Source organism: Myotis lucifugus, unplaced genomic scaffold (assembly GCF_000147115.1).
Source record: "Myotis lucifugus unplaced genomic scaffold, Myoluc2.0 scaffold_182, whole genome shotgun sequence".
NCBI classification, from domain to species: Eukaryota; Metazoa; Chordata; class Mammalia; order Chiroptera; family Vespertilionidae; genus Myotis; species Myotis lucifugus.
Genome location: NW_005871230.1, coordinates 1,991,247 through 2,018,626, shown reverse-complemented (window position 1 = coordinate 2,018,626; position 27,380 = coordinate 1,991,247). Strand labels below are relative to the sequence as shown.

Sequence of the window (27,380 nt, the reverse complement as noted above, 5' to 3'; positions counted from 1 at the left end):
AAGGCGGGGGGGAAGTTGGGGGCGAGCAGGCTGGCAGGCAGAGTGGTTAGGGGTGATCGGGCAGGCAGGCAGGTGAGTGGTTAGGAGCCAGCAGTCCTGGATTGCGAGAGGGATGTCCGACTGCCGGTTTAGGCCTGATCCCTGTGGATCCTGTGGGATTGGGCCTAAACCAGCAGTAGGACATCCCCCGAGAGGTCCCAGATTGGAGAGTGTGCAGCCCGGGCTGAGGGACAACCCCCTTGTACGAATTTTGTGCACCGGGCCACTAGTTATAAATGAAATGGCCATTTGACCCAGTGATCCCACTTCTAGAAATGTATCCTAAGAAACCCAAAACACCAATCAGAAAAATGTATGCACCCCTATGTTTTTAGCAGCACAATTTACAATAGCTAAGATCTGGAAAAAGCCTGAGTGCCCATCAGTAGATGAGTGGATAAAAAAACTATGGTACATTTACACCATGGAATACTATGCAGCAGTAAAAAAAAGAAGGATCTCTTTCCCTTTGAGACAGCATAGAGGGACCTGGAGGATATTATGCTAAGTGAAATAAGCCAGTCAGAGAAAGATAAGTATCACGTGATCTCACTCATATGTGGGATCTAATGAACAAAATAAAATGATGAACAAAATAGATGCAAAAAACATAAAAGCATGGACTGAGGAATCTCAGAGGGAAGGCGGGGTTGGGGTTGGGGGGAAGAAATTAACAGAGGAACTTACATGCATATATGCATAGCCCATGGACACAGACAATAGTGTGGTGAAGGCCTGGGGGTGGGGTGCAGGGTGAAGGGGGTCAATGGGAGAAAAAGGGAGACATCTGTAATACTTTCACAACAATAAAGATAAATTAAAAAATTACTGATCTCCTATCTATCTTTCAAAAGCTAGTTGAAATAACATAACTTGATAAAGACAATAAATATCTAGTATGGGTAAGGCATTATAAAATTGATGAGAAATACCTATATTGCTGTATCCCATAGGTTCTGATGTATAGGATTCTCATATTATTTTCTAGATATTATAGAAATTTCATTTGGAATTTTCAAATGAGAATATCTTCCTTTTCTGAAGAGTTAAAAAAGAGGGTATGGTGTATATTTTACTTTATTTTATTTTGGGGTTTGTTTATTTTTAATTTCTAGGTGATACGAAATATTTTTATTTTGACTATTTCCAATTTGACTAAATAATGATCTGAAAAATATTGTCTGTTTATTTCCACTTCTTATTTTCTGTGTAGCTCCATGATCACTTGAAAATTACTTCTGAATACAAATGATAACAATATCTTAAACATAACCTCTGCCCAATAATTATTATACAAATAGAACAACAGTAATATCTTTTCACCACATGTAGGTGGTAGTATTATGAGGACTTAAGAACTGAAGGACTGCATTGATTCTGTAATAACTGCTAAATGATTCTAAGATGTTTTGAATCTCAAAATAAAAATGGAAGACTATAGCAAAAGTACAGTGCAGTAGCTTTCACTGTTATAATATTATGTACTCTCAAAAATAATCGAAATCTGACAAGTCTATGTAACCAAACAGAAAATAGCAAATTTAATAACACAAACAACCTCTGGAAAACACACAGCTACCCACATTCACAATTCCATTGGGTTTAAAGACCTAATGTCTCTGACATGCTTTTTCTTTAGTATGTCTATAAACTTGAAACTGAAAATTACACATGTAATTCTATTGCTAATAAAGCCAGTGTTGAGATGGAACCAGAAGAAGTTAATTCATCAACAATTCAGTGGTGTTGATAAGGCACTGCCAGGCATCTCACATGAAGAATTCTAAAAATTTCTCTCCTTTCCCCAAATCTAATAGTCACAGAATTAAGTTATAATGTCCACTCCCCTTCCAATAATTCCACTTAATGTTTAAAGATGTATCCGAATAGACAGGTATATTTATGTTTAAAAGAACACAGCAGAGCTTTGGTAAATCTCAGAATTAGAAAAAGAAAAAAACCACTCAGCTTGGCTCAACCATACTTCATTCTCACTTTGGTGCACATCTTCATGTATGGACATACGGAAAATAAAGGCCAAAGAACAACTAAAGGATGAAGTTTGCTCTTTTAAAATGTAGATCGGTAAAAGGACAGGAAGGAGATGCTGGTCAAAGATTTTAACAATTACACAGATTATCCATATACCCTAGGGAGACTTCGGTGGTGACAGACAGAAGTTCTATTACAAATTGACAATCACTATACATCCTTTGTACCTCTATCAGCAGAGAATATAATAGAAATTAACTTTCATAGCTTGTATCACAAAATTTTCCCCCAGGTTAGAAAATTATTAATCTAATGCTGAGTATGCACCTCCCCCACATTAAATGTTCCCTTGAGTGAGATTTTTCCATTCCTCTTGCCATCCCAATTCCCTTGTAGTCTAAGCTAATTTTCAACATAACAAATGTCACTGACCCATCTAATTCTCAACCTAGTGTTTTATTTACTTAACTAGAAATTCTTTGCCCCATTTAACCAGCAACAGTTCATTAGTGAAGATGGTTGCCACCTGTACAGAGAACAAAACAAAAAGTGAAGTACCAGAGTCAACCTAAGTTATTGGTTAACTAATTTATTGATTGCCAGTTTATCCTGCATTCAACTATTATGTTTAAAACTATAGAAACCTCTCCTTATTGCTGGCAATTTTTCCCCCTACAATTTTACGAGGTGATACTGTTAGACCCCAGAGCAAGGATGATGGGGCAGGTATAGAAACTCACCAGGGTAGAAAACTCTGGATGCCTAGCAAGGGGCAAAAGTGGGAAAACAAGAACCTCACCCGCAGGGTAACCCATCCTCCCCCAGCAAATCACTGGTTATGCAGTTTGGACCCCAGATCTTTCATATCACTGGTCAGACGGTTTAGACCCCTGACCTTTTCTTCCCTAATGATAACATTTAGGCCTCAGTTATATTTCATCTCCAGGCCCAGAAAAGCAGCAAAATCAGACAAGTGGCACCATGGCTGCCTCAGGACCAGCTGCAGTGACTAATGACCCCCTGCCCTGGTACCAACCAATCAGTGGAGACCAGGACCCTGAAAGAGCACACCTGGAAAGATGATGAATATTCTATTAAGACACTCCCCTAAACCTCCCCTAAGATTTCCAGGACAAAGGACCCAGTGCTCGCTCTCCCTCCAAGGAGATGCCCTTGCCATTCCCCCATGAGCACGTATCCCCTAATCCTCCAAGAGACCCCACACGATTTGCAACCAGGGGAGCAATGGGCAGCGGCAGCTCATGCCTGGCTAAATCCTGAACCTGTCTCCAAGACCCCTTCCCTTTGGGTATCCCCATCTCCCATACTCTTTTTCTTAATAAATTTAATTTTCTTTAATCACCATCTAAGATGGCTATTTAGCCTTCGCACACACCAGCAACTTTAACCTTTCCCAATTAAAAATTTGATTGCTTTTTTGTGATAAAAAAAGCAACTGCCTTCTATTGCTGTCCATGAAGAAAATCGTCTGCTTCCACTGAAGATTTGAGAGAAGGCAGACATTCTATGTCAAAGATGTTCAAGATCATAAATTTCCAAATTATTTCCTGAATTCTCTTTCATATGTTATAAATTCAGCAGTACTTTGAATATGTAGTAAAGTGAAATAAATAAAAAATGCCCCTGAGAAATGAAATCAGCTGCTGTTTGTTTCTTCTTCAATCAAGTATTCAACAATGCTTTCTTTTCTTCTACTATTAAAAAAGTAAATTCTGTAAAGACTATCTGTATTTTATTAGTAGACCTGTACAGAGTATATAAAATATATTCTAAAGTCAAATAGAAATTATTTTTAGATTATATTTCAGATGGTTTATTTACCTAATTAGTATTCATATAATTCCCATTATTATTCATATAACTAAATGTTGAAATTATATATGCATAATCTTTTATATGTTTATGTTGTCATTTAAAATGTAAAAAATACATTATGCAAATTTTTTTTTGCTATTTGGTATTAATTTTATAGTTTAAAAATATTTTAAATACAAAATTATATAACAGTTGCCATGTAGCTCACTCAGCTGATTGTTATAGTAGTCTAAATTATAAAGATAACTTTTGATATGGGGCTTAAAATTCTTAATAAATTCCTTAAGATGTCAGTCTAGAAATTTTTTTTGTCTTTCTTGTCTAAAGTTGGACTACAAGAGAAAAATTCATATTTTAATCAAGTAAATCAAGTTCTTTTTATATCTTTTTTTTTTAAATATATTTTATTGAGTTTTTTTACAGAGAGAAAGGGAGAGAGATAGAGAGTTAGAAACATCGATGAGAGAGAAACATCGATCAGCTGCCTCCTGCACATCTCCTACTGGGGATGTGCCCGCAACCCAGGTACATGCCCTTGACCGGAATCGAACCTGGGACCTTTCAGTCCGCAGGCCGACGCTCTATCCACTGAGCCAAACCGGTTTTGGCAGTTCTTTTTATATCTTACCACTGAATTCCACTACCCCTTATTTTCTTATGCTGGCTTTTTTTTGGCTTACTTTTGGTCTGAGTGTGGGTGCTAAGAATACATTATACACATTATAGCATATACAAATTTTAAGAGATACTGCTTTCTATCAAACTTCTTCATTTTACTTACCTTGTATAGATCTGACCAATACTATATTTAGCTACAAGGATTTCCAGTCTTCATCTTTAACTAAAATTGTATTAACTCTTGCTCTAAAGTTTCAGATTGCTTATGGAGAGATCATTAGATACTGATATTACAATATAAACAATAAAGAAAATAGATGCAAGGCTAAACTTTTTGTTCCTGAATCATCTACTGCTCTGAATAACTTCGGGAAATGGTGTTTAGCTCTCCTTCATATTTGCATTCTAATCTCTACATAATCTATGAGTAAAACATAACTGTTTCCTCTTCTACCTTATTGTAAAAACATTTCAACTTATTTAATAGCAGGAATGTAGGTGATTGCATGAGTATAGCAAGCACATATGCATTAGGAAAATAGGAGAAATCACAAAAAATTGCTTGAAAATCTATGACTACAGTGATGTATATTAATGTATACATTTCAATAAATACAAGGGAGTAACACAACATTTACACTACTGATAAAATGGCAACTTAAAATTTAACTTGCATTAAGTAGTCTTCTGAATTTCCTCAACTCTAAAATGGGGGCAAAAATACTTTCTTCAAAGATAAAATAATGTAACTGAGTCCTGAACATTATGATGCACTGTGGTGTTATTTTTAAACTATTCAAACTATAAAAGGCAGTGGTGTTACTATATATATAAAACTGTAGACTGGCACTTATATTAGACTTTTAGAAGCTATTCTAACCTAAAGTATACAAATGTATTTTAAAGTTTTATCTATAGTAAATTCATAGTTAATCCACATTTAAAGTACAGCTGTAAACTGAGGATAATTCAATGACCGTTTTGCTTACTTTATGACAGTATCTGCAAGCAGTTAGCATTATATAAATAAAATAAAATTTACTTTATTTAATAACATTCCAGGCTAATGTTCATAATCAAGAACTAAATAATTCTTGTTTATCTATAGTGTACATATAACTTATACCAGTCCTCAATAAATTAATAGGGTGATTATAATTTAACAAAGAAACATATGAAATAGTTCCAGTGTTGACCACAATCTTTTTCCAAAATATATTCAGTTTAATAAATCCATTTCATTCTATTTATATACTGGAGGCCTGTTGCATGAAAAGATTCGTGCAATAGGCCTTCCCTTCCCCTGGCTGCTGGCACTGGTTTTCCTCCGGAACCCGGGACCCAGGCCTTCGCTCCGGCCGGAGCTGCATTTCAGCCTTCGCTGCTCCGGCCGGAGCCGCCTTCAAGCCTTCGCTGCCCCGGCCGGAGCCGCCTTCAGTCTTCGCTTTGCACCTACATATGCAAATTAACCGCCATTTTTGTTGGCGGTTAATTTGCATATCTCACTGATTAGCCAATGGGAGGCGTAGCGAAGGTATGGTCAATTACCATATTTGTCTATTATTAGATAGGATATTTCGATTAATAAGCAGTGGTAGGATTGTTAAGCAGACTCTTAGCTACTTAAGGAAAAGTCAATTGGATAGATATTGGCACTAGATAAAATAATTCTTTTGGCAATTCTATAGTTGCTTCAAGATCAAAATAGTGTTAAAACTAAGACACAAAGGTCACAGTGAAATCTTACATTAAACTGAGGCAAAACTGCCAGAAAGATTCCCTGTTGGAGAGCCAGCCTCTCTCCCTTGCTCCCCTTACTGTTTATGGTGACTTCTAAATGTGCAGTGATAGTAATAAAGCTAGCATAGCTGCAGGGAAATAGAAGAATACCAGAAAATCTCTTCTTTTGTACAAATACTTTAGATACAAAAGATTGTCATAAAATTCTTGGGTAGTTTTCAAAGTTGAAACACTTAATCTTCAGTTACTAAAAAAGGAATGATGATTATTACCAGTGCTTTACATATATCATTCTTAAAACAATACTGCAAGGTAGGAATTATAATAATTATGCTCACTTTTATAAAAAGGGAAATAGAGAGGTCATATAAATGATTCAAGAGTATAAAACCAAAATGGAGTAGGGCTGAAATTGAACACCAAGTCCATCTAGTTCAAAGTTCATACTTTTTCTACTACCATGGTCTGTTTCAGGGAATAAATATGATAGATGAATATATAAATTAAAGTTAACTGAAGTTTTCTCCTCATAGAAGTTTTCAAACTTCCATTATACTAGCTACAGAATGCAGTTTATGTTTCAATTTACAAAAGCTATTTTTTTAAGCTGGTATATAACCCAACATAGACTACATAATATATAAATCTAAATTCTGATTAACCTAAATTTAATGAAAATGCTTTCATAGGGCATGCATGAAATAATCTTTTTGTATCTACTTTCTATCATACCAAGAAGACGTCAAATAAACAAAATTAGGAGGAAAAAGGGGGACAAAATTTCAGATAAAATGTAAAAAAATAAAAAAAATATTTTGTATAAAGAATTCTAAGAATATAAGAATTAGAAAAATAAGTACTTTAAAATAGGATTTTGATAAAGTAAGCATGGTAGTTAAATGGATATTAAAAAATCTCATAAACATAAAAATTGACAGGAGAATAATCAAATATCTCTCTGATTAAAAGATAGTTTTAAAGATAAGTTTTACTCTATAAGAAACAGATAATTCCTTTTATACAAATTGATTACACAGCAGAAAAAAAGAAGAAAGAAATATAATTTATGATCGAAGACTGACAAGGAAAGATGAAAAGAAAATTATAGGTTTATCTCATCTATCAACATAGATGAAAAAATTCAATACCAGAAATACTAGCAAATCAAATTCAGTCAGTTGTTTCTTTCTCTGTTTCTCCCCCTCCCTTCCACTCTCTCTAAAAATCAATGGAAAATATCGCCAGGTGAGAATTCATAAATACAGTAAGTAATTTTTTTTAGTAAGTTTCTATTTCTTTTGTCAATCAACAATCAGTAAGTGTACATTCTTATTTTATTAACAACTCTCAGTCTTCCTCTATTTTTATATTCTTTCTTTGTTTTCCGTAATTCTCTCAGTATAAAACAAACTGATATATACACAGATATGATTGCATAGAAAAAAAGTGAAACTTGTTACTTGAAGGAATATGTTAAACCAATCTTCCTAACCACATAACCAAATAGACACAAAAATTTTCTGAAATAGTTGCATGAATAAAATCAAATATTAGAAAATAGCTATGTTAAAAGGACCTAAGTGATATTATTAGGAGCAATAATGATACTACAGTATATTAACTTTAACATACATCTTTTAGAGTTCATAAATCTTCAAATACATACCAGATCTGTTTTTGGAGTATCTGGACACTCCGAGAAATAAGGTGTTGAACTTCTGACTCCACTGTTATCTGAAGTTGGCTTTGGAAGTTGAGCATGCTGTCTGTAAGTAGCACTTTTAGGAGTCCAACAAAACAGGTTGATTGATTCTCGTACACAACGTTCAATGTCAATTTCTAGATGGAAAATTGGAAAAAAAATTTGGATTGCTATGTTTATTAAAAAACACACACAACCTTTCCTAACTGCATATATTGACACATGGCTAGGATCATAATTAATTAGAAAAGATTTCAACAAAAGAATAATGTATGCATTAATTAGCATATTTTTGACTGAAATGTTAGGGGGCATTTTGTATTATAAATATACATATTCATATAAATTTACATACATCAATACATGCATATATATCTATGTGTGTTTTATTTGGTATTATCAACATATATACATACATTTACACATATATGTATATTTCAGTATATAATTAATTAAATTCAGTACATTACTAATTAAACATCATAGATATTACATAGTCTAACTTAAGAATCTGCCTCATTTATTCTGATTATAGTTTTACTTTTCCAAAGTAAATTAGTGGTTGAGGAATTTGGGAGTGGGCAGGCAAAAGATTCAGAAGCTGATTCATTATGACTTGTAGTAAAATGTACTAAAAGTTACATTTCCAATTATTAAAGGAGATATAAAATAATCAGGGAAAAATTTATTATTTATTATTTATTGAAATCTCAATTCAGTTCTTCTTTTAAAAATAATATCTTGAGTTAAATGCAGAAAGGTTTAAATAAAGATTAAATGAACTTGATTAAAAGAAAAATTTGCATAGATTTCCTTTTCTTTTTCAGATTTGAAATGTAAGCATATTTGAAAGAAGTAATACATATTTCAAACTTGTTACAACGTCAAATTTTGCTGGTATGTTATGATGGCACTGCAGCTCTTTGGGAGGTCACTATCTGATGAAGATTAAACCAGCCCTGTAGAGGGAAAGCGTAGAGATCACAGAGGGGCAGGAGAAATTCAGCAAGTTGACCAGGATGAAGAAGTTTAGCATGGACGAGCTTTTCCCTTTCTGTATTCCTAACATCAGTAAATGGCAGATATTCTCAATTCCTCTGCGAAAGTCCAAGTGTGTCAGTTCAGATAGGTAATGTAGAAAAACAGACTATGTGTTTTAAATTACAAAGAGATAAATTCCCAATTTCTCTTTTTGAAATGAGAAACTCATACGTATATAAAGGGGAGAAGGAAACAGCCACTTAAGTAAATTCTGTTGATGGTACATGAGCCATGCATTTAGAGTTGTCTGCTGTTTGTAAGGTGGGAAATCCTTGGAGGAGAGGGGGGAATTGCACACTTACTGAGCATCTGTTATGTGCCAGGCATTGTATTCTTTCACTTAGCTCATTTAATTCTTACAATGATTCTAGTAGACAGGTATTGTAACCTTCCTAACTTCTGTTGAAGATGAAGAAACTAAGACATAAGCAAGCTAAGTGACTTACTATGTTAAGTGTGTTATTATAAGTAGAAAATGTCTGAAGCTGTTAAAGGATTATAAGACGTACTTTATTTTCCAATTCATTTGGATTTTGAATTGGCCAGCAGGTCTGGGAAGACCAGTTACTCAATTAAGCATTCCTGCATCTGTGATTAGTGAGGTTTACCAATTTCAGAGTTGGTTACTTCCAGGGCTACGCAAAGAGGTCATATTTCATCACTCCATATGCTATTCCTAACATAATATTTTAAAAACCCCACAGTTAACATGTTTTTAGACATGGGTCTATTTGAGCAATGGCTAATGAAGTTAAGTTTTTTCCCCCAAAAAACCTCTATAACATTATCCTCTTGATATTCTAGAGAAAGAACAGACATTAACTAGATGAAAAATCAAAGTTTGAAATAAGTTTCGCTATTCCATTTAAGCAGAGATATGTTCACTTCATTTTAGAAAATTTCCAGTTAATATGGATAAGATGAAAATTTGCAGCTAAAGAGAGAAAACTGTCATCTTAAAAAAGTTAAGCCATTTAACACTGTAATCTCTAAAGGGAAAGGATTTCAGACGACAATGACAGGTTTTACATCTGCACTGCTCAAATCAGTTGACACGTTTGCCACTCAGTAAAAGCCCAAGTCAATGGTTCAGGTCAGAGGTTGTAGTTCAGTCCTTAAATCTCTGGCAAAGGAAAAGTCATTTGCACCTGCCTCCAAAACACCCTGTCAACACTGTAAAAAGTTTACAGTGAATCTTCAGTATTTACTGGTGCCACCCTCCCAATTTCACCCCGATTATTAGTACTGATAGATATCCCATTCTCCATTCACTTAACCAAAATATCATGCAATAGTACTTTGTAAACTGTACATTAAATATGCAATTATTCTTAAAAAGTAACCTCTCATTTTAGGACACTGCTGTTTTGCATCTTGCATAGTAATTTTGATAGAATGCATTGTGAATAAAGCATGTACACTGGATTATGGTTCCCCAGGTTTCATTCCAAGCTCTGTGAAGTACTTTGTGACTCGGACAGAAATAATGTCTCTAAATCTCAGTTTCTTTATCCTTATCCATTACTTCCCTATCTCTCAGAAATACTGAACTATTTTTAGAGTGATAAAACACGTCATATTTCACTTGGGTGAGAATAGGTGTAAAAGACATCTCGCCTTGAAGCCGTGTCCTCTAGTTTTAATGGCTATGAACTGTTTCTTAGCGCCAGTGAATAGCGTTGCTGCATCTGTTTACAATTATCCAATTCCCTTTGGCTTTCCCCTATATTTGAACCCTAATATTGTTAAGATATTATCTACTTCTTCTGAATTCACTCCATCATTTTGGTGGAACATATTTTCCAGCAGCATTTAAGAAAGGGTGCGTAATATAGTTATTCTGCCCTTGACTAATTATTGGACAAGGCATAGTCTTCTAGAGTTGAACGTGAGTTATAAAAGGCAATGCTCCATTTTCTTGTGAGAAGTCTGATACAATTATGAGTTGAGGTTACTTGTATGTGATTTTCCTCTTTTCTGTATACTTTTAAGATCCCTGGTGTTCTGAGGTGTCATGATATATGTTAAGTGCATGCAACTTCATTGTGCTAGGCATTTAATGGTCCTTTTATAATTCTTCAGTTACAGAAAAAATTCTATTTTGATGTCTGTGATAATTCCTTTTTCACTGTTCTCTCTTCTTCTACTAGAAGAATCTTGAACATATTGCATTTCTAATAATTTTGCCTTTTACTTTTACTTCCAGTATGTATTTTTGTTCTACTTTTCTGATTAATTTCCTAAACTTTATCATCAGCCCTTTATTATAAAGGTCATTGAATTTCCAAATCATTATTAATTACCAATAAATATTTTATTTTCTTTGTTAGTTAAAAAAAATTCTGATTTTTCATGGTTGTAATGTCTTCTCATAATTATGTTTCTGAGGATATGCCTTATTCAGTTTGTGCTGATTTGTGTCATTTAGTGGAAGGCTTTCCTTATAGTTTTGGTGATCTCTGACAATGCATATTTAAAAGAACAACACTAAAAATCATATTGGGAGTTTTGTGTATGTGGGCAGGGCTTGGTGACTGGTGAATTCACAATAGGGTAAATTGGGGACATAGTTATTTGTTAGAGGACTTTTAAGTAAGGTATTTCTCCTTCTAGGGACATCTCTCCAGAGAACAATTCTGTGATCTGCCTAAATGAATCCTTGCCAGCATTCTGGGAATTGACCATGGATGGACCTGCAGGTTGAAACTATACATTCCTCATTCCTGCTCTATGCTATGCTCTTGACTCCTTGGTTTCAAGACTCTCTGATTCTATTACCCCAAAGAATACCTCACCAAATTTACTGTTACCTTTGGTCATGTTTTTGCAAAAATAAAGATATCTAAACCATAATCAGTGAAGACTGCCATCTTTATTTATACCCATTCCCCCTCCATTATGCTTCCTCTTATGTTGGGCAACATTATAGTGGCTGTGGATATAATTAAGAATAAGCTAAGTTAGGAATACATTTAGTTTGGTTTTATGTGATATATTTCTATGATTTATAATCACTTTGGGGTATTGAAAAAGACTTTCTCCTTGACCAAACTCTAGCCAGGCTTCTCTATGTCCTTTCTTGACTATGCCTCCACCTTGGCCTATGAAAGACTTGAACAAAACACTAACATAGTTTATAATAGTTCCAGGCCACAACCCTAGGATGACCTTTGTCACAAAATTTTAACATTTTAATCCTAAACATTACAGGGCAAGTAGACCCTGGACCCTATCTCCATATCCCATAAATCCTAACTTTTAGTTTCCATTTTCAATATTGCCCTAACCACTAAAACATTAGTGGTTTTACAACCTCTGGGTTATGGAAATACATATTTCTGAAATAAATGTTACAAAAACAAAAATGGAAGAAAGCCAAACTGTCTCCATGAAGGAAAAAAAAGTGGAACATTTTGAAGCTTTTAGATACTTCTCTTTCCATGTCTTATGATTAACCTGTCGATTCAGTGCATCATAAGGTCAATGTCATGGTCCCCATGTTGAACAAACATCTAACTAGTGTCCATTGATTCCAAGTTAGTAGAGGATGAATCTTTTTGGATACTTTCAAAAATAGCTGCCAGCTCAGGGTTGGAACTGATCTGCGACTGGAATTCACTCATCAGTGGACTCTTCTCTGCTTCTGGAATGGTTAGCAGTGCTGCTACTGCTCTCATGGCTGCTCGTTCCAGCCAACACCTGAAGAGGGGGTCCCTGTCTCCTAGTCTCTGAGAAGGTGGAGATCTGACTTCAAAAGTGCCAAGTAGCAAACCCAGACAGGCTTCCCATGAACCAATGTCCCCCTTCAAAATTTTTCAATTTTTCACTTTGCTGAATCTTCTGAGTTCTAGTCACTTACCTCCCTATTCCTCCATTCTTCTTTTAAAATGTCCAGTCACTTCTGTACAAACTGAAGTTGAGTTCAATTGAAGGTGAACACCTCCTTATTGCAACAGTATATTATTGACTAAAACCTACCCTTACCACATTAGTATTTTGCTTTGTTTATTTTTGATAGTATAAAGTTATTGTTAGTTTTAGGAATGACTTCCTGCAGTACTTCCACTACCCACTATACAGAAGCAGAGGTTGTAGTACAAGAAGAATGTGTTCCAGCACCAGATTATGGGTAGGAGAAACACAGTTGCTATGTACACACCCCAAAAGTCAAACTGAGAAGGTCTTTCAGACATTAAACATACAAACTTATAAGCAGAGAATCTGGTAATCAGCAATGCCTGATCAAAAGAGAAATACATTCTTTCTGAAAGTATACTTGATAATGTTACAGATACAGTTATAAGTATACCATTAACTTCTTTATTTTTTTACTTTTTTGATAGGAATTTTACATAATAGCATTTTTGTGTTCATAGTTAACAACCTGTAGCATTACAAGAAACAGAGACTACACCTGTGTTGTTATATGTCTTATGCATTCCAACTATCAATAAAACAAAAAACAAAACAAACAAACAAACAAAAACAAAAACAAACAAACAAAAAACAAAAATGCCCTAGCTGGTTTGGCTCAGTGGATAGAGTGTAGGCCTGCAGACTGAAGGGTCCCAGTCCCGGGTTTGATTCCAGTCAAGGGCACATTGCCAGGTTGCGGGCTCATGCAGAAGGCAGCCAATCAATGATTCTCTCTAATCATTGATGTTTCTATCTCTCTCTCCCTCATACTTCCTCTCTGAAATTAATGAAAATATATTAAAAACAAAAAAACAAAACAAAAACAAATTTCAACCAACCTGGCCAGTGGAAAGGTATATCTATTTTCTCTAAGAAAATATAGCACAATTATTGTTATATGAAGAGTATGAAGCCAAAAAAAAAAAAGAGAGAGAGAGAGAAAATACAGAGGTATGCCAGATATTTAATACATAAACATATTATTTTTCTGTTTTGTAATTAATTGGTTATGATCACTTTGCTCAGTCGAAACATCCTCTTAATGACCCACTTTTGTATTGTAATTAATATCATCTTAAACAGGCTGCTTCCTCACATTGCATAAGCTTCAGGGCACATAATCTGTATCAGTTCCTATCTTTAAGTTCTTCTGAGTGTCAGGAGTAGACTCTTGGTGAGAGCAAAGATATGTAGGGGTGGGAGGAATGAAACTATTTCTATGCAGACATTCAATTGATTCTCTCTAGTTTTCTGTCCAATTTTCCATTCATTTTCAATTCCTGATGCTGGTGCTTTGCATCAAGAACTGGCTTGCCTCTTGCTGATATCCTCCTTTGCAGGAAGGGTTCAGCTTTCTTTGGTTTATTGAGTGAGTTACGTCTGGTGGAATTGCTTTCTATCTTCCAAATATTTGGTAACATTTCTTGTCTACTCATACTTTTCTTACATTCTTGTTGTTCTTAGGATTATCTTTTTTTTTTCATTCTCTTAGTGTCACTTCAGTGATATTTCAGAGGAGAGGAGCGATAATCATATGTGTATAATTTGTCATTCCTACTTAGAAAAGTTTCAAGATTTAAAGAATCTGGTTCAAAAGGGTTGGGAAAGTTAGGTTATGAGTTATACAGCTTTCTGGCATTAGAACAAATGATATAAGGTAAAGAGCAGTAACATGGGAGGCAGCATGACCTGGGCTTGAATTTCAACTCAATTACTACAAGTTGTATAACTCTGGCCAACTCATTTTTCTGCATCTCTTTTCTCAATCCTAGGGTTGATATTACTTAATTCCCGAGAATGTTATGAAGTAGAAATAAGATTATTCCAGCATATAGTAGGAACCTGAGGTTTTATAAACTTACAGATATATAAAACACATGAAAAATTTTAGCAATTCAATTAAAATAAAAAAACAACAACACAACACAACACAACAAAAGCATCAGGCCTTAGATTCCAGTTAGTCTGCCTTCTTGTTTTAAACACACTTAGAATATAGGTTAATTTTCTATTTTGCTCTTGGTAATTTCTCTTTAGAAAAAGATCATCTTTTAAAAAATATTCTTTTCTACCTTTCAAAGTCCAAGGACTTGTAATATTATTCAGTAATAAATATTAATGATCGATAAAGCTCTGAGCAGACATGAAGGAAAAAGTCTGAAAAGGCTACATACTCTACAGCTCTCTTCTGTAGTTAACAGTAGTATAGTTATTGTTTGAGATACCAAGCTCATGGTTGTTTCTGTGAGGAAGTTAGGGAATAAGTAGCCAGGAGAACTGCTAAGGATGGGAGATAAATCATTTTGTATATCCAAACCACAACTAGAATACATGACTTATTTAAATAAGAGAAGTTGCTCTGACCAGTTTGGCTCAGTGGCTAGAGCGTCGACCTGCGGACTGAAGGGTCCCAGGTTCGATTCCGGTCAAGAACATGTACCTTGGTTGCGGGCACATCCCCAGTAGGGGGTGTGCAGGAGGCAGCTGATCGATGTTTCTCTCTCATGGATGTTTCTAACTCTCTATCACTCTCCCTTCCTTTCTGTAAAAAATCAATAAAATATATTAAAAAATAAATAAATAAGAGAAGTTGTGGAGGTAATGTTTTATATTTAAACTAGGTTAAATGTGTGTTTTTTTTTTTAATGGGAATTGTATTTGCTGTTCACTAAGAAAGAGCTCACACATGTGGAAAGAAAAAATGGCTAGTATTTTACTTGACGGTTTTATCTACTATCAGCTATTGCGATTTTCATAGTTAAAAATGAGTTTCTGAGGAAATCAGAACTGAACTGATGAAGTTACTAGTTTGAACCATTTGAAACTGTACATATGGAATTGTTCTGACCTCCAAAAACTTACTTTTGTAAACAAATAATATGTTATCTTGTGTAGTGAAAAGTACTGCACTTGGACTCCAAATGCCAGTTACTAACTTACATAATAATGAGCATTCCACAAGATCACTTCAAGAGCAAAATGGAGATAAAATAAACTACTTATTAACATAGTTGTGATATTTATACAAGATAAAATATTTAAAAATCTTTGTAAACTCTAAAAGTGATACAGAGTTGTTACAACTAGAGATTATTGACTTTGCCCAAATTTCCTACTCACAATTTAGTTTCTGAAATGAACTCACTACATGAGACTTAGCAATGTACAAACTTAGGTTTAGGGCTAAATGATATTTCTCCATGCCAACGGGTCCATTAAAGCCACCCTACTGTTTATTGAATTTAATTGAACTAAAATTGGACTTACTATACTTAAGGAATGGTAAGTGCTGAGGGACCATAAAGATGAGTAATTGTTGAGAGATGTTGGAGTCTGGTCCAGTAAGTGAGATTTCCCATTGATCACCGTGGGTATTTAGTTAAAAACCTCGACATGCCACATTCATGAATTAAGAGAGAATTAAAAGAGACTAAAACCAAATTAACATAAATAAAAGGACCCAGCAGTTATTTAATTATCTAGCAGAACAAAACTTAACAGTCTTTAAAAGAAGATAAAACCTAGACTCCTTGCAATGTATCTTTATCAATATACATTATATAATAAACAATAACTAGATATGCAAAGCAGAAAAATATGACTTATAATGAAGAAACACAGAAGTTGACAGAAATAGACCCAGATGATGATCCAGAATTGGAAATAGCAGACAGGACTTTAAAGTAACTACTATAAATACATTCAAGGATTTAAAGGAAAATATAATCAAAGTGAACAGATGGAGGAACACTATCTAAAAGGGAGAAAATATTAGATTGAATGAACAGCACAGGAAATAGCTACATGTCAAACTTAATATATGTCTAGACAACTATATATCAACTATATATCTTAAAGTGCTTTAAATATTATAAAGATCATAAAAAACATCTTCTGCTTCCACCAGAGAAAGTGGAAAATGAGGCATTTACAAATATGTCCAGATCATCTTGTTCTCCGTAAGGTAACAAAGCCTGCATGCATGGGAACCATTTTACCAGAGCCTAAGTGACCTGGGGGAAGGGAAATACCCAACTCTGGCTCCCTCCAGCCTTCCTGTCTCATCTAAAGGGCAGACACTAAGAAGCACCTGAGAAGGTCACAACCCAGAGACAGAGGCTTGATAAAAGACTGAGGCCTAATTAGAGGATTACAAAACACTTCCCCTTCCCTACAGTTTACCTACATATCAATAGGGCTCCTGTTTGATAAAGGGTAATACAAATGAAAGAACTTATTTAAAAAGAAATCTCTAGGGAAACCCAAAGATAACAGGGGAGACAAAAAAGAAGGATATTAGAGGAAATTTTAGTCTCTGACTAATCTTCAAATTATATTTGTCATTTTGTCACTCAAAATCTCTAATAGTGCCTCAGCTTCTCAATCTAGGTCCCATAAACATCTTAAGCACATATCTAAAACTTTACTTATTATCTTTCCTAGTGCCATGCCCACTCACCCATTTCCTAACTTACTCCCCATTCAGTACCTTAGTTAGGGTATAGGAATACATCCACACACCTAACATTCCATTGGATTCCAAATCTTATTGATTCTACAGAGCAATTCTGAGAGGGAAGCTGAATTCCCTCACTGAAAAATTAAAGAACTAATGCACCAGCCAGGCAAGTAACTTACTGGAACTAGAAGGTAATACCACATGTAATTAAGATAACCAAAGTTAGACGTGTCAGCCACAGTTACAGGATACCATTGGATCACCTTTAAATAATTATGCATGAATTCTCTGGGTCAGTAAAAAAAAAAAAAAGATAAACCAGAAATAAGATTATTAAATTATAGACTTACATACACATACACTTATTATAAACACACATTCCTAGTAGGAAATCGATGAATATTTGTTGAATAAATGAATGGATATATTTTAAAAACACAATCTTGGTAATGTAGTTCAAAGGGGAAAAGATGACAGAATATGTTATTGGCTCCTACTTTAATTCACTCAGCCTTTCAAATCCATGATATGTGCATGCCATTACTAGCACATTTTACTAAGCATCTATCATCTCTGCTGCTTAATGCCTACAATGAAGGGAGAAATAAATAGGAAATGCAATAAGCATTAAAGAATAAAAAAAAATCAGGAAAGGCAGCAGGTTTATTATTTCTCCTGAGAGTAATTAATAAATATATAACCTTAATGTGCTTTTCTTTTGTTCTTTGGTTTTTAGGCAAATTTATCTCTTGAGTAATTTTAAGTGTTTATTATCAGCAGTCACTGTGCCTGCCTGAAAATACAGAGATCAGCAATAAATTCAGCAGAAGGACTGGAGCCAATAAAATGTTGTTTGAATAAAGTAGAATTCTACCTGAAATACATTTTGGTTTAGTTTTTCTTCCACAGATTGTTATATCCTAGGTAACCATGTTACTTTCATCTTTTCAACCATTTTTACACTTAAGCATTCAACTCCTAAATTTATAAACTCCTCACTTAAACACAATATATAGCTTTAACTTACTACCCTGCATTATGGGACGTGGAGTTTCCCTAGAGCAGCGGTTCTCAACCTGTGGGTCGCGACCCCTATGGCGGTCGAACGACCCTTTCACAGGGGTCGCCTAAATACATCCTGCATATCAGATATTTACATTACGATTCATAACAGTAGCAAAATTACAGTTATGAAGTAGCAACGAAAATAATTTTATGGTTGGGGGTCACCACAACATGAGGAACTGTATTAAAGGGCTGCAGCATTAGGAAGGTTGAGAACCACTGCCCTAGAGTGTGGTTGGCCCTCCCAAGAGGACATTGTTTCCTTTTCTAAATCTGTCAAATTGTTAGCAAGAAGCTATCAATAGGAGAAAGCAAGTTTCAAATGATTTACATCTCTGTATACATAGAGATTCTCAAACACCTTCCCAAGTGGCCTTTATTTACTCTCTACCAGCTGAAGTCAAACAGGTCTGTCCTAAGCAAAAAGGAAAATAGGGTATTACCCTTGGCTCTTGTACCCTTTTGATGACAACCGACATGAAAGTAAACCAGAGTGAGCTAGAATGTATCTACAATGCTGGGCCGGTAGAAGAGGCAGTATTCAAGGGAGAGACTTACAGAGGGACGAGGCTCAAGCAGAAGAGCTTCTGAGGGCTTAAGTGATGATTTGTGCAAATTGGTATAAGAATGTCTCGTTATCTTATAATTAAATTTCATTTAGTGATTCTATTTATTTCTATCCATACCTGGTAAATCAGAGAAGAGAAGAATGCACTCATTAAAGCCATTGGCCAAAAGCCGGTCCCGCAGTTGCTGAAGAATTGCTACTCCGATACAGAATGGGAAAGAGGAATTTCCAAGTAGCAAGGTATCCCAGAGGTGAAAAATTTTGTGCAGTGGAAATACATCTGTAAAGTGACAAAATATAAATAAATTAATTACAATAAAAAAACAAAATAAAAATTAAAACAATAACAAGCTGCTTAACTAGACATATGACCATTACCTTATGGTTAAAACTATTAAGAACATGTACTATCGAATTGTTTTATAAAATGTTTATTTGGCTTTGTAAATGGACTGCTTCCTAAGGAATCTTAAAATATTGATAATCAGATTGGTCAAACACATGACATTTTCTAACCTTCATTATAAATGTTGGTGTAGTTGTCCCAGACAACATATTTCTTCCTAGAATTTTCCAGATAATTATATTATTCTCATAAGTTTATTCACCAGCTGAACTTTAATATAATTTCATTTCTACTATGCACTCTAAATACTTTCTTTATTAAATTCACATAAAAAAATCCAATTAGCAATTTTCTATTTTTCACAATTTTTTTTCATTTAATAATACTGTAGATATTTTCCAGGCCAATGCATACAGATTTACTTCAAATATTGTATTTCACTTAACATGTGTGTATATTTAAGCAGAATGATCACTGTATTAATATTTGTAATTGGTAAAAGTATCACACTCTCACATAAGTTGTTTAATTTCTAAAGGAATTCTAGTTTAGGAAATAAAAGAATTTATTATTAGAGAATCTGTAAAAACTTAAGCCTAATGTGGTTAAAAGTTGCCTTCCAAAACTTTATGTAAATCCTATAGTTAATATTAATTTCTTTTTCAATAGAAGGAATAAATTTTATGAATGTCACAATATGTAAAACAGGTTTTCAATCAATACAATACTTGTTTTTATATTCAGCAGTCAGAACAATTCATATTTTTTTTCTACCAGACTCTATTACATTAGAAATACATATGAATGACTATGTAATTAAATCTGCTGATACTACTGTAAATATACTGGAGAAGAATAGAGTTATCCTTTAGCTAACATAATAGCAAAAGGAAAGGGAAAATGATACTTACGAGTAAACATGGTGAGAAACCAAGGGATGGCGTAGAGCTGTAAGTGGGAAAAAAAAGGGGTAATGGGGACAGATGGATAAAGAAGAGATAATTGGAATGATTACTAATAAACTGAATGGTAAAGAAAGTTCTATATATTGGTTTACTACATTAATTAAAATAAAACAGAATGTAGATAATTGTAATTATTATCATGTATATTCTATTAAATAATAGTATCTATTACAAATGCTGCATATAGCCCTTATGCTAAAAATTATTCAACAGAATGCCTTCATTTCATCAAAAGATACATTCAAGACCATGTCTAATCTAAACAGAACACTAGAATGCTAATTGCAGGGGTGTATTTTTCAGGTAGTACAAAAATATTCCTGAGACTTAAGTGGTCCTCATTAGTGTTGAGTTACCTTTACTATTTTTGAGAATCGATGAGATATTTAATAAATACCCAAAATGTCTCATAAAAAGGTGTTATAAAGCATATTCTTTCTGTTACAACTTTCTAAATTAATAGGAAGCTTCATAACAGACTAAAAGTAATAAGATCTAGGAATGAAATAATTTGATCATTTAGCTGAGTGGCAAATTTATTTTCCTAAGTTTATTGTCTAGGAATAAAAATAAATACATAAACACACACTTTCAATTAATTCTGTGAGATTATAAAAGTGAGAAATCATTCTTAATTCTAAAAGTAGAGTATAATCTTCTTTGTCAATAGCAAGTATCAAAAATCAATAATTATTTATAAAAAAATCTGAAAAAGCTCTAATTTTACTTTCTGTGTCAATATAGGCCCCTATTAAACAAAGATTTATATCCAACCTATATAGTTTAAATAAATATTTCACCACCTACCAATTATGAATTTACGAGTACAGTTGCAATATGCCTTTGTATTGCACATAATTGAGTATTTATGCTTCCAAAATGCCAGTCAAGAACCATAAATATAATGACATACTACATTGATATCTAAGTACTGTATGTGAAATAAAGCCCATTGCTCTCCACTAGGTCATTTTTATACGTTAACAGATAGGAATCCTTGAAAGTAACATCACAAGTGGGAGAACTGAGGAGTACAAAGATGTGTGACTTCAATGTAAACAGTATGGATTATAGAAAACTATAAAATATAACAAAATTCAAGCTCTTCAGCATAATTTAAGTTTAAAAAAGTCAGAAATTAGTTACATCACCAGTATTCAACTTTATTTCTTTAAGGACATGACATCAATTACATTTCCCTCTACCCTTCTGATCAAAGCCAATTGTTTGCCATTAGGAGTCTTTCTGAATTACTTTAGCAACTGGCTAACAACCCATTTCCCCACAAACTGAAGAGGGCATGCATTTGAGGAAACTACACAAAGCAGGGAAGGAACCACTTGAAAGACTCAGAGGGCAAACTCGCCAGCCTCACATAGAGCCAGGAATAGTTCAGTTTATCACCAGCCAGGATAAAAAAACAAAAAATAAAACAACAAAACCCTGTAATACAAGGTGTCAGGGTACTGACTTAGTAATGGGGAAAATTATGCTCCCAAATTATGCTACCCTGGTCTCACTTAATAAACCTTAAAAGCAAGCCTGGAAAGAATCATACTGTTTAAATGTTATTTAACTGCACCTCCAAATAAAGCTCAAGAACATTTACAATAATATAAAAATATCTAATACCCAACAAAGCAAAATTCACAATGACTAAAAAAAGTAATCAAAGCAGCAGGAAAAATGTTTTATAATGAGGACCAAAATCATTTAATCAAAATGAACACAGAACTGTATATATATACACACACACTAATATATACTAGAGGCCTGGTGCATGAAATTCCTGCAGCGGCGGGGGGTGGGGGGGGGTGGGGGAGGGAGTGTCCCTCAGCCAGCCTGCACCCTCTCCCAATCCGGGACTGCTGGCTCCTAACCACTCGCCTGCCTGCCTGCCTGTCTGATAGCCCCTAACCACTCTGCCTGCCTGCCTGATTGCACCTAACTGCCTGTGCCTCAGCCCCCGCCTCCACGGCTTCATCTGGAAGGACGACCTATCAAATGTCCGATCTAATTAGCATATTACCCTTTTATTATTATAGATATATGCAATTGTAAGCAACAACATTAAAATACTTTTTATATCTGTATTCCATTTATTCAAAGAACTAAAGAATGATTGAACATAGTAAGTAGAGACATAGCAGGTACAAAAAAAGAAATAAGTCAAAATTCTAGAGATGAAAAATATAATGTTTGAGATTTAAAAAAATACACTGAATGGGATTAATAGCAGATCAGACATCTCAGAAGAAAAATTAGTGAACTCGAAGACAAAGCAATAGAACAGCAATAAAACAAAGAGGAGGAAAAAAACACACATCCTGTGCACCAATGAGCCTCTTTGGAGACTACAAAGGAGAGAAGACAGGAAAGGGAACAAAAAGCATGTTCGAGGAAATAATAGCTGAATATTTTTAGAATTTGATGGGGGGAAAACATACACTAATCGATCTCAAATTTCAAAAAGCTGAAATACAAGAAACATGAATAAAACTACAGCAAGTCTCAAACTCAAATTTCTCAAAATCAGTGGTAAAGAAAAGAACCTTACAATTTAGCCAGAGGGAAAAAGACATCAATAAGAAGAATGTTTTTCATTGTTTTTGAAAACAGTGCATAATAAATGGAAGTGGAGCAAAAATTTTAAAGTATTAAAGACTTGAAAACCTATCAACTTCAAATTGTATGCCCAGCAAAATATTTCAGAGACAAAGGTAAAATAAAGGTTCCTACACATAAATGGAAAGAATTCATCACCAGCAGTTCTGCACTACTAGAAATGCTGAAGAAAGAGTACTTCAGGCAGAAAGAAATGATATGAGATAAAAATCTGGATCTACATAGAAGAATGAAGAGATTCAGCAATTATAAATATGGGGTTAAATACAAAATACTTTTATTTTAAAAATATTTAAAAATAATTGACTCCTTAAAGCAAAATCAATTTATTGTGGGGCTTATAACATATGCAGAAATAAAATGTAGGACAACACCATAAATGCCAGGACAACTGTTGTATTTACACTAAATGTGAAATGGTGTAATATTACTTGAAAGCAGACTGTTGTAAGTTAAAGAAGTATAATATAGACTAGAATTTTTTAACCTCACCACTATTCACATTTTGGGTTAGATAACTTTCTAGTCAAGGAGTGGGGTCATTGTACTTTGCATTTTAAGATTTTTGCAGTAACCCAGCCTCTACCTACTAGATGCCAGTAGCACTTGCGCGGTTTTGTCAAAAATGTCTACAGACATTGCCAATAATCCCTGGGGAGGCAAAACTGCCCCTGTTTGAGGACCACTGTGTAAATCCTAAAGAAACCAATAAGAAAACACAACAAAGAGTTACAGCTAATATGCCAACGAAGGAGATAAACAGAATCACAGGAAAAAAATCCAATTAATCCAAAGAAGGCAGAGAAAATGGAAAATGAGAATAAAGAACTGATGAACAAATAATAAAAATAGCCAAATGGTGGATTTAAAGAAAGCAACATCAATAATCACATGGTTCTGGGATGGTTAATTTTATGTCAACCTGACTGGGCCATTGGGTGCCCAGATATTTAGCTAAACATTATCCTCGGTGTGTCTGTGAGGGTGTTTCTGAAAAAAGTTAACATGTGAGCCAGTAGACTGAGTAAAACAGATTGTCCTCTCTAATGTGAGCGGGCCTATGCAATTTGCTGAAGATCTATGTAGAACAAAAGTCAGGGTAAGGGAGAATTCACACTCTCTGACTAACTGATAGGATATAGCAGTGAACAAAACATAATTCTAGCCTGAAAGGTGCTTGCACTTCATTAAGAGCAGTAGTTGCTCATTAAATATTCTCTCAGTCCATTCCAATTATGTTCTTGCCTCCACCTCACCACCAAAACTACTCTTTTGTACATGAAAGATTAGCCAAATCTAATGGCCAGTTTCAGCAGTTTGACACGTTGACTACCCTCATCTCTTCAAACCGCCCCCCCCTTCCCCTGCCGCCAAGTCTGCTTCCAAGACATTACATTCATCTAGTTTTCAGTTTTCTTCTTACCTGACTGCTTCTTCTCCATCTCGTTTGTTGGCTCCTCTTCATCTCCCTGACAAATATTGGTGTGCCCATGTTCAGTGCTTGGACCTTTTCTCTTTTTCTCCAAATGATTACATACAGTGTGAGAACTCCCGTTTTAATAGCTCCATCCCAATTTCTCCCCTGAACTACAAATTCATGTGTCCAAATGCCTACTTGACATCTCTATTTGTATGTCTAACAGAACAGATCATATCCCAAACTAAGCTCCGTGCACTTTTTCCATAATCTGTGCCTTCAAATACAGTCTTATAAATCTCAGGTAAAAGCAACTTTATTCTTCCAATTGCTCAGGCAAAAAAATTCTGGAATCATTCTTGACTCTTCTTTCTCCTACATTGTACATTTGTCATCAGCAGTTATGTGGGCTCTACCTTCAAAATATATCCAGAATATGAAAAGTTCCTATCACCCTGACTCCCAATTTCCTGATTTAAGCCACTATCATCTCTTGCTTAGATTACTGACATTAGCCCATAAGCAGTCCTCTAGATTCCATCCTTGCTCTCCTTAGGCTTCTCTGACCATAGCAGCCTCAATGACCTGATTAAAGTGTTTAGATCAGAACATGCCACTCCTCTGCTCAATGGTGTCCAGTGGCTTTCTGCCACTGACAATAAAAGCAAAAGTCCTAACTCTGACCTATAAGACTCTATGTAATCTGGCCCTCCAATTACATCTTTGACCTCACCTCCTCGTTCACTGGGCTCCACTCACACAGTCTCCTGGCTGCTCCTTCCATGTCCCTGGCATGCTTCCATGCCAGGGCTGTAGCACTTGCTGCTGCTTCTGCATGAACTACTCTTTTCTTCAGTTCCCTAAGGCATTTATTCAAAAGTCACCTTTTCTGTGAGATTTTCCTAGGCTACCATACTTAAAATTCAATTCCTCCATGTGAGTACTAACATCCATGTCTCTGTTTTAGTTTATCCCCACCTCTCTTTAAACTTACCACTATCTAACATATCACAGTATATTTATCTTCTTTATTGTCTGAACCCACTAGGTTATGAGGGTAGAGATTATGTCTGTTTTTTTCACTGATGTACCTGGGGTCTAGGGAAATGCCTGGACATAAATAATAGACACTCAAATATTTGTTGAAAGAAGGAATGAAATATATAATAAAGATAACAAAAGGGGTAGATTAAAGGTTCCAAATAATCTTGAAATTATACATTTTCTTAAAGGAATTTTCAATAAGTATCAAATAAAGAGAAAATCAGCAAATCCTCCCTTGGGAAACACATTTTAACACAATTGCGTACCGTATAGAAATCTCTAAGACATACGCCAGGGACCGCACGTTTTTGGGCAAACTGCATGTTATTTAAATCATCATAACTACAGATCATAATGCACTTTAGGTGTTGTTTTTCAATAATTATAACATTTTTATTTACAAAACAATTAAACAATTAAAGTTCCTAGTACTTTTAAACGTATGGTACTGCGTAAAACATTTTCCTCTATGAAGAGGGACCAAACAAAATTTACATAAGTATCTAGATCCGCTCCTTTTTCCATGGGCGGCACAAACTCTGCAGGCTCTCGTAGGAAATGTTTTCTTTCCACTCGCTGGAATACACGTAGGTTCATGCTGCTTCATATCACCTGACAACCTTTTGGGTGTACAAAAGCACGTGGGGCCATGTGTTCGGACCATAGGTTCAAGCTTACAACCACAGCCATAGGCTATGATTGTGCTGGGAGGGCCCTGCCCTCCAGCTGGGACTTGCACGTGGCAGTGAGAGGACCCTGTCCTTTCATTAGTCGGAGGCTTGAACCTGGCCAAAACACTGTAACCACGCCCCACAGTGGGCAAGACAGTGTGTTGACATCTAAGGTCCATAACAGATGGCGCATGAAAAACGAGAACCCTCGTGAGCAGTCCTTAACAGATGGTGCGCGAAACACGAGAAAACTCCTGAGCGGTAGGCAATGTGTTAATAAATCCTTTATGTTAAGTAGTCAAAAGTATTGAAAAAAACAAACTTGAAATTTTAAATTATATACCTATATTTTGACAACAATTATAAAAGAATTATTAAAAGTAAGAGAAATGAGGTTCTGGCTGGGTAGGTCAATTGGTTATTAGTTAGAGTGTCATCCCAATACACCAAGGTTGAGGGTTTGATCCCCAATCAGGGCATATACAAGAATCAATCAATGAATGCATACATAAGTGGAACAAATCCATGTTTCTCTCTCTCATCAATAAATAATAAAAAAAGTAAAATGAAGCATATTTGATATTTGAAAAGTAATAATTCAAGTTGAATTAATTTCTTAAATATCCTATGTAATAAAAGGCTAATATGCAAATAGACCGAACGGTGGAACAACTGAACTGAACAACCGGTTGCTATGATGTGTGCTGACCACCAGGGGGCATGCGTGGAACATGGTGGGCATTGGCAGCAGAGCGCGGAGCATGGCAGGCGTTGGCCGCAGTGGGATGGTGGAGCAGGTGAGCGGGGGCGCCCAGATCAAGGTGTGGCATCGGTCGCTGTCATCAGGGTGGGCCTCTGGTGGTTACTGAAAATTCTTTGCTCTTGCATGCCATGGTCCTGCCCAGCACTCGCCCCTGCTGCTGGTGCCAGCCCCGCTTGCTTGGCGCTGTCAGCAGGTGCAAGTGGTGGCTGCTGGCCCCGATCGCCCCTGAGGGCTTCTCCACTTCCCCCTGCTTCTGAGGGCAATCGGGCCAGCAGCTGCCACTTGCACCTGCTGACCGTGCCAGCCCCACTCGCACCTGCTGCTGGTGCTGGCCCTAATCGCTTTGTGCCGTCAACATGTGGGAGTGGCGGAAGCGGGGCTGCCAGGAGACAGGGGATTGGGGGACGTGGCGGGAAGGGCCTGGCAGGGGTGCAGAGGATGGGCCGAGACCTGCCCCTTTACCCACCCAGCCTTGTGGCCCACAGTTCCTTTCAAGGTGCATGAATTCATGCACTGGGCCCCTAGATGCTACACGCAACAAGACACCTCTTACCAACTAAATACAGTCAGATAA

The 27,380-nt window shown here is 35.4% G+C and overlaps 1 protein-coding gene across 2 annotated transcripts in view; it reads right to left on the bottom strand.

The window, feature by feature from the left end:
- TBCK (TBC1 domain containing kinase) overlaps nucleotides 1-27,380 on the bottom strand; it is a 167,968-nt gene that overhangs the window by 40,302 nt on the left and 100,286 nt on the right. For both annotated transcript variants that reach the window (XM_006096594.3, XM_023760455.1), the window contains 3 exons: nucleotides 20,233-20,269; nucleotides 19,094-19,255; nucleotides 7,892-8,064 (listed from right to left, as the gene is read on the bottom strand). In XM_006096594.3, coding sequence (XP_006096656.1) covers nucleotides 7,892-8,064; nucleotides 19,094-19,255; nucleotides 20,233-20,269 — 372 coding nt within the window. The remainder of the gene's footprint in view (nucleotides 1-7,891; nucleotides 8,065-19,093; nucleotides 19,256-20,232; nucleotides 20,270-27,380) is intronic.